Raw genomic sequence first — 14,919 nt, 5'->3', positions numbered from 1 at the left:
CCTGGGGATGTGACGAGAAACAGGTGTGTAAATAGTGCTTCACGCTGCCCTCCATCAAAGGGGCCACATTTCCCACCGGCAGCTTTTCTTTAGGCTTCAAGAAATTAAATAGCCAGCGTGGAACTCTCTGGGTTTCCTGTGTGCTCCAGAGACAGATCCTTCTTAATCTTACATCGATCCGACAGCTAATTAGAGCGCACCTTGCTTGCATCGAGTCCAGATATTTACATGGTCCAAGTTCCCTCTCCAACATCCCTTCCTCTCCTTCCCGAGAGAGTTGTCACGCAGACCCTGGCATGCCCCCCTCTTAATACTGGACTCTTTCTTACATTGTCCCCTCTTTCTCTAGGCACTAATGCTTTATTCCTGTCCTTTCCAACACGACGTCAGCTCTCTTCCCTTGAATGCAAGATCTCTCCTCCCTGGTGTTTGCTGTCTTGGCCTACAGCTATATTCTCCCCCCGCCCCCCCCCTCGAATAGTACCTTTCTGTATCCTGTTCAAGGCACTTGACAGACTTTACATGTAACTCAGGCCTCGTATAAAAACTAAGCAAAAATGTAATCATAGAGAATATTGCAGCCAAGTTCATGGTCCCTGGAAGCCCAGACTGTCGCATAAAACTTCACTATGGAAAATTATATGAGAGCCCAGAATAGGAGTCCGTGACTTTACAAGGAGGAAATAGAGAAAGATGTGCCGGTTCAGTTTGAATGGGGTCTTCCTAGTCGGGAAATGAAAAGTCGGGAAAGACTGGGTGGTATAAAGTGCCTGGGGCACACTAGCAAAAGCTGGGAGGGGAAAGGCAAATGAAAACCACTGTTGCCTACAGCCCAGTGTTTCTCCGTGTTTCCATGCAGAGGTGCGTGCATTTACTAGACAGTAGAGAATCCGGGGGACTTTAACCAGGAATGTGATGTGACGAGACTAGATCCAAGTTTTAGCAAGATGGCTTCTGACCACGGTGTGTTAAACAGATAGGACGTGGACCAGTTAAGTGGTAAGGGCAGAGACAGAAGAATCGGGTACTCCTGCTGTGTGCCTGTAACCCCAGCAATTGAGCAGAAGCTGGAGGGTCTCGAGTTCAAAGCCATCCTGGAAAAGCGCCGCCAGCAGAGCCACGCAAGCACTTTCTTTTGTGTTCCCTCTTCCACCTCTGGAGGTTTTGCCTTTTCTGTTTGCTTGCTGTTGATATTGGGGGACTTTAGGGGTTCTGTTTTGTGCTGGGAATCGAACCCGAAGCATCCTGCCTGTTAAGTACATGCTCTACCACAGAAGTGCATCCCCATGTCCGCAGATCAGGGCGGGCAGTAGAGAAATGGATCTGGAAATGCCGTGCTGTCATCTGTTGGTAAAGATATACTCTCAAGCCGAGAGTAGTGGCGCACGCCTTTAATCCCAGAACTCAGGAGGCAGAGGCAGGAGGATCTCTGTGAGTTTGAGGCCAGCCTGATCTACAGAGTGAATTCCAGGACAGCCAAGGCTGGGCAGAGAAACCCTGTCTCCATAAAACAAAAAGCAAGCAAACAGAAGACATACTTGCCAGTGACATAGTCATGATGGTGCCCAGCCTCAGGCTGGAGGGAGAATGTACTGCACAGCTTGTAGACAGTTGGACATTTATAAATCTGTTCTTCCTCCTTCTTAGAATGGTAAGGCCGTCTGGGGGATTGTGGTGTGAATTGGTACCAAGGCCTCTTTCTTCTTTACACTGTTGCCACTTGCTGGGGCTGAACTCCTCAAGAGACTGGGGTCATTTGTTGTTTTCTTACTGTGATACCAGACATAACAACTTAAGGGAATCAAGCTTACACGGACTCACACACAGTCTCAGAGGCATTCGAACATCATGGTGGGAGAGGCATGGCCGAGCTCATGGCAGTGGGAGCATTCTGGGCAAGAGAAGAAGCAGAAAACCGAGCCAGAAATAAGGTGGGGTTATCACCCCCAAAGGCCTACCCTAGAGTGCCTAATCTGCCATCCGGCTCCCTTTTCTAAAGGTTCCATAGTCTCCCCCCACCGTAAACAGCGCCGCCATCTGGAGATAAAGTCTATAAACCCATGAGCCTATGGGTTTCCAATTCAAACCATAGCATGAAATAAGGATGGATTCCTAAGACAAAAACGAAGCTGTGGGTGCTGTGTTATAGACATTCAGAGCATGCCTGGTCTGGGTGGCGTAGACTCTGTGGCCTTTTTCATGCTATAACTTATGTCTTCTGGCGTCCACATGTTCAACTCACTTCCATGGAGCAACTGCAGTTCTGAAGGAACCAGTTGTTTTTCTTTTCCCCCCAAGGAAATAAAGTGCTTTGGAAAACCTTGATTGCATCAATTATGAAAGTGCAGATTTGTTTAGTGACTACAGACTGCGGCATAACTAAGATAAATCATGGCTTCCTTTAATTGACTTTTCTCCTTAAAAAGCATATCAGAATGCAAATGAATGGCATTATTCTAGAGAAACTCTGAATCTGTTCTTATTCTAAAATGGTTCAAAATCCATGCCCTTCGACTAAGCGGAACGTGCCAGGATACCCTGGATGAGAAGCAACAGTTACCACAAGTTAGCCCTTCTTTAAGATGAACCACTTGCACCTGCTGGAGGAAGCGGAATGTTACCATTGACTTAGCTGTCAGCTTTGGTGTGGCGAGGTTTCCACCCCTGGAGCTGGAAGAGCTTTGTCCTAATAATACTTCCGCGTGGGTAAGAATCCTATGGAAGGGAGGATGTGAAGGAGGGACACCCCAGAGGCTGCATGCCTCTTCTGTGTTCTTCGTAAGAATAGGAAGGTTCTTCACTCTCTAAATATTCATTTCTACAGAGCGCCTCAGATCTCCTCATTGTTGATGGAATGTTCCACAAAGGAGATCGGTGTGTGCGTTTGCCTCAATAATCTTTTTAAACTAAGATCTCTTCCCCCAATGAACCCTATGCTGTAGCGGGGTGTCCCTCTGCCAGGGTGTCCCCTTACACCCAGCAGGGGAAGCTTTCCAAACCTTGGTGGTGACCACATAGAGTTTTTCGAGGGTTCCATGTTGCTTCTTCTAATATTTCTCCAGTCTTAGCTTGTGTGCCCTACTGGATTTGAGACTTTGATTTTGTTCTGTATGTTCATTGATTTCTTTGATCACACATAACGAGAAAACAAAACAACCTTCCAGACCATCATAGTACATCAAAGAGTATAAGTTTATATTTCTTAAAAGGTAGGACTTAAAGGCACTTGGTGGCACACACCTCTAATCTCAGCATTCAGGGGGCTGAGACAGGAAGATCACAAGGACAAGGTCAGGTCTCACTACCTCACAAGACTGAGTCTCAAAAAAAAAAAAAAAGATTTCCTGAATGTTGTCCTTGGAGACTGTTAAGTGTGTCGTTTCACCACTGTGTCTGAATCCGTTGCCTTGCTCTGTTGCCTGGCTTCTTCCCCGTGGAAATGAGCTTGAGTCGCTGCACTGTGTTCACTCCCTGCCCTCTGTCTGCACGGGGCTTTTTCTCCACAAACACATCCATCCAGTTTAAAGCCATCTGTCGAGTGCTTTCTCTGTCTTTGGATCCTTTACATCCAAACTCAACTGGTAATGATTTAGATCTCCTCACCTTTCATGTGTTCGTCTAAATCCCTTAATAAGCAAAGCACAGTGACAGGAAAATGTGGTGGGTTGAGTTGAGTGCCAACCCGAGTGGATGTCAACAGGACCACAGGAGGTAACATGCTACGTGAGCGTACCACGGAGAAACAGAAGACGAGCCACCAGCTACAGGAGATGTTCAGTGCCACAGACAGACTACCATCGGCCAGTTCTTGAAACTTGAGAATAAGGAGGAAACAAGTTAACCCAGAAAAACAGAATAAGAACAAGGAGTAATGAACTTAGGAGAGAAGGCCACAGGGACTGGAGAGATGGCTCAGCCGGGCTCCAGCTGTTCTTCCAGAGGTCGGGTTCCCAGCAGCTCACAGCTCCCTGTAACTCCATCTCCAGGGAATCTAGTGCCCTCTGCTGGCCACTGTGGGCTCCTACAAATACGCGCCATACATAAATATATCTATACGCACACACACGTGTGTGTACGTGTCCATACCTATATACATAAATTTTTAGTTTGTTTTTTAAAAAAAGAAAGAAAGAAAGAAAGTATGTGTTTTTGCACAACAGACAGACTGCAGTTAGTGAGTTGGACTTAAGATGGAACCTGACCATTCCCGGCCTTCAAACACCAGGTTTTCTCTACTCTCAGTAGCCAGACCCCCGGTACCGACCATGTTACCTGAAAGCCATCCCCGGTAGCTAGCAGTCCTTAGGCTTGGGTGCGTGTGGTTTCTTCTCAAGAGCTTGAATCAAAAGGAAGAGGAATGATGACAGAAGTCCGCAATTTAAGTTGGGAGAGAACTGGAAAAAATACACAGAGAGACACAGACACACACACACACACATTTTTCCAAAATCATTGGTCTTTTCAGGTTGAGTTAGCAAGAGGCCAACCCCACTGCCTGTGGTTTGTTCTTCAAGGGCTGCAGCGTCTTTTGCAGGGAAACCGAGTGTTCTCCTGTGCTACTAGCCTTGTGCTGTACGTTGTCCACCGATTTCCCCGACTCTCTTTTCTCCGTGGGCTAGAACATAGCTGGCTAAAATAGGCCTTGGCACACGTACGCTCCCATGTCTGTTATTAACTGCTTTATGGAAACGTTTCACACTCCAAAGGTCCCCATGTTGTTGCCATGAGGAACTGACTGAAGAGTCGCGTTTGGCGCTAAGAGATGGAGTCCCACCCTGTCATTTTTTTATGGTTTCTGAGCAAGATGCAAGAGTTTAGAAGTATGGGGGGGGGGGAGAATTTCCTTGATCTTAATTTGCCGTGGAAGTTGGGCAGCCGTCACTTCTAAGTAACACACTTCTCTGTTGATCTTATCTTTATGGCCAAACATCCTTCAGCTAAGTGAATCTTTTCTTCATGTGGGCTGCTCAGAGAGACTTAGTTTAGTGGTGGAGATTATGAACTAATGCAATTCTGTTCCGTGCTGATACAATGTAATACATGCATAGGTTTATGCGAGAGAACCGTTTGTTCCCAGCAAATTGAAACAGTTTCTAGGTTTTTTTCATCATGATGGCCTAGCTACTATTCAGGTAGTAGATCACCCCCCCCCCCAAAAGTGTCTCTTCTACAATTTTATATTTAACTGTCCCTGTTTTTGCCTTTGGAATAGCAGCTTGCAAAGTGGTGTGTGGCTTCTTCCTATTCTTCCCATCACTGTGGAAAACGCTTACATTCTCCTTAAGGCACAGAGCCATTTGTTGGTTCGTGGGTGTGGACCCGGATGGAGGAGTCTCCTGCCTTACCTTCCAGAGTGTGTCTCACCATGAGCGTTCCCTGGCTGCCAGGTCTTGATCAGGGCACTGGATGACGCCGAAAGAGGAGCCGGTGAATGGACACACAGCTCCCAACCTTGGTTGCGTAGATTCAGTGAGCTAATGAGGCTAAGAGTCTGGTCTACACGGAGACCAGTATTGGACGCACAGCCATGCCTGTCCAGTCAATCATACACTGGCTGGACTTGGCTGACTATCTTTTTTCATAAGCATTCTTAATTTCTTCTATAATCCCATCCCTCCGCCACCACATGCACACACGCGCGCGCGCGCACACACACACACACAGTGCATCAGAGAAACTCAAGTGAGATAATTCACAAAGACAAAAACCCTCTCATGTATAAGAAAGCAAGAGGACCACGTCTGTTTGCGTACAAAAGCATAGCATATAAAACCACCCCAGCTACATCGCTCTTGAGGATCTCGTTGGTGAACAACCAAGTGAGAAATTCAACCGCTCCTTCAGGGGCCCGGATTTTAGCAAGCTGAGTCTGCATCTGGGGGAGAGGAGGTGGGATGGCGCTCTCCCTGCAGGCCTAGAATTAGTGACTTGGAGTTCAGATGTCTCGGCTGCATTATGCCTTTGTTTTCGGGGTGGCGGTGTTCTTGGGTTTCACTTGGTGGGGAGAGAAGAGCCTCACGCTGATAATGTACTGAAAGTAAATGAAATTAAATAAGCGAAGCGGGCTCGTCACTCCTTCCTCCCCCTGGGTAATTCAATTCTAGCTCTGCCTCTGCCGACAACTCACAGGGGCTGTCTCTGTCACCCCGCTGGGGCCTGGAGTCTTAGCATCTAAATAAAAGTTTCACTCAAGCATTTTTTATGCTCCTGCCAGCAGGATCAGTGAGCTGGTGTGGGCGCATTAATGTAATATTCATACACACAGACTCTCCCTGCGCACGAGGCGATGTCTTTCCATTTTCATAATTATAAATGTTCCATAAAATGGCATTTAGATTTGCATTTAAAAAAGGAGGTTTGAATTCTAATAAGACTCTTCACATGTCTTTTATGATTCGGATTTTAACAAGAAACTCTCTTAGTTTAACAAGACCTTAAAAAAAAGAAGAAGAAAAAACTTGTATCAAGACATAGCTTGGAGGATCCCGGGTCTCTCAGCCCCTGTGTCTTCCATTTGAATTTGAGGCCTTAAGAAGCCAGGTTTTTTGTGAATGCCACTTGAGAGGAAAACCTCCATCAGAGCGCTTTCCCTGTTGCTGATCCTCACCTCACATGACCTCCCACCCTGTGACCTCCCACCTCACATGACCTCCCACCTGAAGAAGAATCAGCACCAGTTCTTGGAGGGTGTTTTCAAGGGGTCTCGAATTTTGGAGGGACAGGGATGGGAGGGGTAGAAAAACCCTAGGAAAATTAGCCTTCATTTGCTGTGGTTCATCTCAGACATGTACCCCAAGACCCGTCTGGAAGGATCTATATGCCCAATACAGAGTTTACTAACTGTAACTCCTACAAATGGAAACAGTTGCCCAGAGGATGGGCAGCCTGGTCTACATTGTGAGTTCCAGACCAGTCAGAACTATATAGTGAGACCCTGTCTCAAAAACAAAAAAGAAGCAGCGGGGGAGGGGGGATGATTGGGGAGAGAGAGGGAGAGAAAGGGGGAGAGAGAGGGGAAGACAGGATGGAAGAAGATTCTATGAACAAAGAAGTTGACAAGTCAATTGAATAAAACAATAACCACATAAAGAAAAAAAAAAGGTTACACCTACCTGGGGGAATAAGGACAAACATTTGTAGATTCGCATTACGGATGATGCTGGTTTAGTTAGAGGTTGTAAATTTTCCTCCAGTTAACCTTGATTTTACTAGGACCGAATAGTCAGCTAGGTTTCTACCACGAGGGATAATTTCCCTCTTGTTGAACAGGTCTTAAGCCCAACTTAAGAACTGCTGGTTACCGCCAAGGTACATACATGTACCACACATGTGGTTATTGTGCCCTGCTGGTCATCAGTCTGGTTCCTGAGCATCATAGCTGGCTAGGGCTGTTGTCTGACTCTCTCCTTTGGACCTTTCATTGTGTTGTCAGAATTTTTTAAAGAAATAATATTTTTTACTGATTCTTTGAAAATCATATAGATGGGAAATTGTATAAAGTTGAATAATGAGATCACTTACTGCTCTTGCAGAAGACCTGAGTTCAGGTCACAGCCCCCACATCAGGCAGCTCACAACTGTCTGTGACTACGGGTCCAACGGATCCAGTGCCCTCTTCTGCCCTCAGCAAGGACCTGATGCACATAAACTCAAACAGGCGCACATACAAATAAGCAAAAAAAAAAAAATTTAAAACGAACATTGTATAAATGTAAATACAGTATATTTTTAATGATTTTCTTTCTAAATTTTCAAGTCAACCTGTAAAACATTTGGGTTGGAAAACTAAATAGTAAACACTAAGCTTCTTTTAGCCCATGCTTTAATTAAGAACTGTAAAGTCAGGGCCAGTGAGATGGCTCTGCAGTCAAACGCACTTGTTGTAGAGTCTGACTCCCCGAGTTCAATCCCCAGGACCTGCATGGTAGGGGAGAGCACACACACTAAATAAACATAATTTTTAAAAATGTGAAGTTAGGCCAGGGTTGTAGCTTAGTGGTAGAGCACACACTGGAGAAGAAAGGAGAAGACAGGAGTAGCAAGAAGAGGGGAATGGAGCGCTGTGGTTTTCTAGAGCTTTTAGTCGAGGTAGACATAGTGGTTCGTGCTTACAGACACTTGGGTTGTGGAGACAGAAGGGTTACAGGAGCCAGCACAGTTTAAATAAATAAATGCAGAGGCTATTGTTTTGTTTATTTTTTTTATTATTAAGAAGTCACTTCTTGCCTCAGTGTTTTGCCCCTCCCTTCTGTGAAGCAAGTATAAACCCCAGGCAGGAAGATGAATTAGGACTTTGGCATCCCAATAAATTTGTACCTAAGGAGGCCATTAAAAGCCAAGAATGTCACTGTCCTGCAGTTAAAGGTTCATGTCAGCCCCAAGGTCTTCTTTTTTGCTAAAGCTTCTATGATTCTGAAACACACAAACACACGCATACAACGTACTTTGAAATAATCCAAGATCTGGTCATTGTTGCCAAATTCATCTTGCATAGCCCTTCGCGTGAACGCCACAAAAGCCATGCTCTCCGGAATAGCTGTCCAGGTGAAACACACTGGGATGATGGCTCAGTAGGCAAACCGCTCTGTGTACATGGGAGGACCAGAGTTCGGATCCCTGGCACCCACACAAAAGCTGGACAAGGTTACACTAGTCTGTGAGCCCGCACTGGGGTGTGGAGACAACCACATTCCTTAGAGTTCAGTAGCCAACGTAGCCTATAGGTGAGCTTCCGGTTCCCAAAGAGACCCTGCCTTAAAAATTAAGACGGAGCGTTAATAGAGAAAGACGCCCAGTGTTGACCTCTGACGTTCATATGTGCACACGCACACACACACAGAAATAATGACAACAAAACCCACAAGTGGCTGTGCCTTTCTTGTCCCTTTTGAAATGGCGGCGTGCGTGGAGAGTCCATTACTCACTGGAGCCTGTCCTTCCTGGTTGCGATTCATTTGACTTTTGATTATCTCCGTGTGGATTACCCAATTTAGAGCTCACAGCCACTGCAAATCCCTCGTTCCCCAGAGTCCTCTTCTTGCCAATCAGTTCATATTTAGGCTCCCTCCCCTTACCACAAGTTAATGTATGGTTAGCCATTTTAAGCAATATTAGCATTAGATATAATTAGGAAGAAAATTAACTGTTTCCCCTAATCATATAGAAATTGTTGTATTTTGTGCTACGTTTAAACAATTACCCTTCCGGACTCCATCATTAATGTGAATAATCTAAAGTAGCTTAAATGGAAATTCTACCGGGTTTAAACAAAGCATTTTACTATCGTTCCTTTTAGGAGTGGAAAACATCTTAAGAGGGGCCCAGGAGCTGGATAACATCATCAAGCAGGGATACTTGGAGAAGAAAAGCAAAGGTATTAATCGAACCCATGAAGAGTGGGCCATTCTGGGGGGCAGGGGGGAAGAAGGGAGGGAGATGTTGCTAGACTATAGGATGCCTTCCTGGCGCTGTGCTAGGCCAATGTAAGGCAAAGGCCAGGAAATGAAAGAAGTTAGTCGGTTTCAACCTAATAGAGAGGGCCCAAATCTTCAGCCATCTGGGGGCTTTATTGGGATTGGAACTAGCCCAGCTGTGGCATCTTTAATGGCATGTGGGAGGCAGAGACAGTCAGATCTTGACGAGTTGGGTGGGTGGGTGGATGGATGGATGGATGGATGATATTCTTGTCCTCATCTCTCAGTGTGATCCCACAAAGAGTGACACTTTAGCCAGGGAGTGGTGGTGGCACACCTTTAATCCCAGCACTTTGGAGGTGGAGGCAGGTGGCTCTCTGGGTTTAAATCCAACCTGGTCTACAGAGTAAGTTCCAGGACAGCCAAGGCTACACAAAGAAACCGTGCCTTGCAAAAAGAAAAAAGAAAAAAAAAAGAAAGAAAACTGGTTTTTTCCAAGAATGTAGTCTTTCCAAGTGTGAAGCAACCTGCTTCCAAATTTCAGATATGCCCAGCTCCTGACCCTTTAAGTCATTCAATTAAAATAGGTGCTACAAGGGCCAGAGTTCTTGTTTTAATGTTCAACAAGCAAATTGGTTTTTCACACATTCTCTGTGTGTATGCCTGCAGGCCAGAAGAGGGCACCATACCTTATTATGGATGGTTGTGAGCCACCATGTGGTTGCTGGGAATTGAACTCAGGACCTTTGGAAGAGCAGACAATGCTCTTAACCGCTGAGCCATCTCTCCAGCCCTCACACATTCTCAAAAAGAAAAAGAAGAGCTGGGCAGTGGTGGCGCACACCTTTAATCCAGCATTCAGGAGGAAGAGGCAGGTGAATCTCTGGGAGTTTGAGGTCAGCCTGGTCTACAAGAGCTAGTTCCAGGACAGACCCCAAAGCTACAGAAAAACCCTGTCTCAAAAAACAAAAACGAACAAAATAATAAAGAGAGAGAAAAAGAAGGGGAAGGGAGGGAGGGAGAGAGAGGCAGAGAGAGAGAAAGGGAGGGAGAGATGGAGCGAGAGAGAGAGACAGAGAGAGAGAGAGAGAGAGAGAGAGAGAGAGAGAGAGAGAGAGAGAGAGAGAGAAGCCCATCTCCTGGCCATGGCATGTAGGACCTGGAGTATCGTCATTTTGGTTCACAGAAAGCAACACATAAGGAAATACTAGCAGTTGGGTATAATGACGCATGCCTATAATCCCAGCACTAGAGAGGCTGAGGCAAGAAGAAAGCCATGAGTTTCAGGCCAGGCCGGATTACCCAGGGAGACTCTGTCTCCAAAAGGCAAACAAACGAAGATATCATAGAAAGTTTGAAAAATGCAGGGTGAGTTGTGAGCCTAGAGAAAGCTAGCTAGATGAAAAGGCAGCCGTGGAGGCAGGGAGGAGCAAGCTTCCTGAGACCCTGGGCCCGGGATGGAGTTCACCCTCACCACTCAGTCACTACGGGGTAACCTGTGGGAGTGAAAAGGAGGGTTTTACAGTCCATTAACCTGGGAAATAAAACAATAACCCACTCGACTGTGCTGCTGGGTTTTACAGACTCTTGGGCGATTCTAGTTACCTGAATTTATGTCTCTTCTCTCCCTTCCGCGTAGATCATAGCTTCTTTGGGTCAGAGTGGCAGAAGCGATGGTGTGTTGTCAGCAGAGGCCTTTTCCTCTACTATGCTAATGAGAAAAGTAAGTGTTCTCCGTTTCCACAGCAGCTCCCTCGCTCCTGGATGCCAGCGCTTCGTAAATTCTCCAGCACTTAGATGTCTAGATAACAGTCCTTAACTAACACCCAGACCGCGAGGTGCTTAAAAAGAAATAGACCTGGGTAACTAACGCCTTGCCCACCACCAAAAACACAGACCAGCTTAGCACTGTTTTCCTCTTTAAGCACTAAGTGGGGTCAAAATATGGAATACAGGTCTGTAGCCCCAGTTCTTTACAGCGAGATGGGAGGCAGACATTACAATGAGATAAAAGTCAGAAATTACAGGAAGATGGGAGGCGAAAGCAGAAGAATCCCCCAGAACCGTTAGACTGGCTAGCCTGATGTACACAGCAGCAAACAAGATTCCCTGTCTCAAGCAGGTGGACGGCAAGAACCAACACCAAAGGCCATGCCCTTACCTCCGGCGTGCACTGTGGCACGCATGAGCCTGCACTCACCAACGGGACCACACGCATACATACACATGCAAGTGAGAACACTTATACACACAGCAGTGTTAAAACAAGACAAACAACAGCAAGGAAAAAATTAAGGCGCCAGGCAGGATAGCACACTCCTGCAATCCCAGCACTTGGAAGGTTGAGGCAAGAGAAGGGCATGTTGAAGGAAGACTAGCCTGAGCTAATGTAGCGAGACTCTGTAGCCAAGAACGGGAGCTAAAACTCGGTGGCAGAGCAGTTGCCTGGTGTACGCGAGGACCTGAATTCAATTCCTACCACCACACACAAAATAATAATATAATGACAATAATTCGGAGAAAGATTTAAGCAGTGTTTAGCAATAGCCCAAAAGTAGACTCTTAGGGTTCAAACTTTCCAAGAGCATATTCACAACTATCGGGAATTAGTAGTCCCGTGGACATCACTGGAGCCACAGATTGTTGAAGCCTAAATAGTTGTTGTACCCAAGAGACACCTTCAGCCAGATGGCAGCAGTAACAGCCGAGCGTTGACTCAGAGGCAGTGCCTTAATGAGCCACCGCGTGCCGTCCCTAGAAGACTGCTCATCCCTCTGAACACAGCTACTTAGACTCTGAGAGGGAAGAGAGGGTTTCAGCACACAGTTGTGGGAGCTACAAATAAATACAAACTAAATGTTAGTATTGTAGGCCAGGAAGTGGTGGCGCATACCTGTAATCCCAACGCTCAGGAGGCAGAGGCAGGAGGAGCTCTGTGAGTTCAAGGTCAGTCTGATCTACAAAGGGACTTCCAGAGTTGTTACACAGAGAAACCTTGCCAAAAAAAACAAAAAATAAAAACTAAACAAAATGAATGCCAGCTCCTAAAGAGGAGACAGGAGGGAGAGGAGATGAGCCAAGTGCTCCAAGGGGCTTCCTTGGGCTCTGCCACCTTCATGCAGAGACCAATGGCTACAAAGGCCTTAGATTTGCCTTCCAGGTGAGGTCTGCCCCCCTTCCTTTCTAAACGGCATCCTCCTGAGCCTAGACACCTAGCCTGAGAACAGTCTCCCGGCACCTTTGGCACAACCATACCAGAATGAGCTACAGTTTGGTAGTGACCTGGAGTCCTTAGGACCTGTTGGCTTTGCCTCACCCTACCCCTGCTCCTGTCGCTGACTTCACCTTTGGACCGTCATGGATTCCTCAGAATCTTTCCCACTCAGGGGTACTGGGAGCTGACGGCGGTGTGCTGGAAGCTCTGTGTGCAGAAGCTCTGTGGCCTGCAGCCCCCAGCTCACTTGCAAGTTCAGCGAGTGCGGGTTCTCGCCTGGAGGTACAGCTCAATTGGTAGATGCTTGCCTAGCATGCTTGAAGCCCTGGGTTCGATCCTCAGCACTGTATAAAACCAGCGTGATGGTGCATGCCTGCAATCTCAGCACTCCTGAGGTGGAGTGTGGAGGGTCAGGAGTTCAAGGCCATTCTCAGCTATGTAGTAGCCACAGGCCAGCCTGGGCTTTATAAGACTCTGTCTGAAAAACTTGGCTAATTGATTAATTAGCTAATTCTAGACCTACAAAGCAGTCGCTCCGTTCTTCAAACTAGTATGATATTTGGACCACTATAAAACTGTCCATCATTCCCCTTGCATTTAAATAAGTGGTTGGGGTGCTGGGTAAAGTACGCCATGGTTAAGAGCACTTATTGCTCTTGCGAAGGACCTAGCACCCATGCGGTATCCCATAGCCATCCGTAACCCCAGTTCCAAGAGATCTGATATCCTCTTCCGGCTTCTGAAGACACTAGACATACTCATGGTACACATATATGCATGCAAGCAAAACACTCAGACATGCAGAATTAAAATAAATGTCTCTTAAAAATGCTGATAAGTCTTGGCATATCTGGGTATAAAGCCAAGTCTGTTCATTCAGAACTCAGGTCTTACGGTAAGAGGGGATGGGGAGAAAACAGAGAGCAAGAGGCTTGGAAACTTTTATTGACCATTTTGCCGTCAGGGTGAAATAAAATAAAACCAAAGCAACAACAAAACATTTTAGTGGCCAGTTAGAGCAAGGAGGGATACTTTAGCACAGAAGATTCTGGTGTCAGAAAGCACTGTTGCATGGCTTCCCCTCTCTCCAGCCACTCCTTATCGTGTCCAGGACATTTTCTCAGCGGGTAGAGTGTTTGTGTGTTTCTTTTAGCTCAACCAGGTAAAAATAGAACCTTTCCCTCTCTCGCGCTCTCCCCTCCCCCGGTTTGTCCTTCAGTTGCCACCGTTATCATCCAAAGACATCTGAGGCCCTGGGTTCAGTCTTCAGCCCTGGATGGAGTGAGGGAAAGACTCAATTCTAATTCCCTCCGCCTGACAGAGGGCACCGACATCATCCAGTCACTGCGGTTTCTGCCCTCGACATGTTCTGTCTGAACCACAGAACACGGGCACAACCTCTCCCAGGGACATAGGGGAGAGTCCGATATTGTAATTTTTTTTTTTAGAATAGAGGTGACTGGCAGAGTGGCATCTCTTTCCCTTCTTTAGGGTCCCTTTCTCCTTGTTTCCTTCCTCATCCTCTCCTGATGCATTACGTGGCTACGTCCCAGTTTACCTCTTGGAAGAGGATCCAGCGCTGAGTTTGAATTATTCTTCCTGCAGCATAAATCCCCTCCTAGCTCACAGGGGAGGGGAGCGAGCGATTGAGGTAGGGTATGGAAGGAGATTCAGGGACTTGAGGATAACCCCTGTGCTGCTGTGCCCCTCCTTAAACGTGAACTCTGCTGGCCCTGATAATAATGTTTGGGCTCTGTAATAGCTTTCGAGAGCCCCGCATTTACAACCACTCTCCCTGTTGTAATAACTCCCGCTCTCGGTTATTATAGATCTCTTAACATTCTAATAAATTCCCCGTCTCTCTTGTACACTTTTGGTAAAATAACCTTTCATGTTGGATTTCCCTTGCTTGGTGCTCTTCTGTCTGACTGTAGCCTCTTCCCAGGCGTCCCTAATAACCTTTCTCCGACAGCTGTGGTTCCTCGGGGATGTGACAGCTGTTTGTGCTTTTTCTTTTCCATCCCAGAGAAGATGCCTTCCCCTTAGCTGTTGTGTCTCTCTAGAGATGCAGGGAGCTTTGCTCTTTTGCAGGCAAGCAGCCCAAAGGGACCTTCTTCATAAAGGGCTACAGTGTCCGCATGGCCCCCCACCTGCGAAAAGACTCCAAGAAAGAAGCCTGCTTCGAGCTGACCTCCCAGGATAGACGCAGCTATGAGGTAGGTTGGCCTGGTGATCCCTTGCTGCTGCATGTGAGCGCGTGGTCGCTGGTCACCGCTGGATTCCATCCTCCGC

General features: G+C 46.7%; 1 protein-coding gene across 1 annotated transcript in view; it reads left to right on the top strand.

Moving 5' to 3' along the window:
- Skap1 (src kinase associated phosphoprotein 1) overlaps positions 1–14,919 on the top strand; it is a 288,633-nt gene that overhangs the window by 224,957 nt on the left and 48,757 nt on the right. The window contains exons 5-7 of the mRNA XM_075990947.1: positions 9,296–9,373; positions 11,053–11,136; positions 14,719–14,843. Of these exons, the coding sequence (XP_075847062.1) occupies positions 9,296–9,373; positions 11,053–11,136; positions 14,719–14,843 (287 nt within the window). The remainder of the gene's footprint in view (positions 1–9,295; positions 9,374–11,052; positions 11,137–14,718; positions 14,844–14,919) is intronic.

Source organism: Microtus pennsylvanicus, chromosome 11 (assembly GCF_037038515.1).
Source record: "Microtus pennsylvanicus isolate mMicPen1 chromosome 11, mMicPen1.hap1, whole genome shotgun sequence".
NCBI classification, from domain to species: Eukaryota; Metazoa; Chordata; class Mammalia; order Rodentia; family Cricetidae; genus Microtus; species Microtus pennsylvanicus.
The sequence above is the reverse complement of the archived record's forward strand: the minus strand, read 5'-3'. Positions and strand labels throughout refer to the sequence as shown.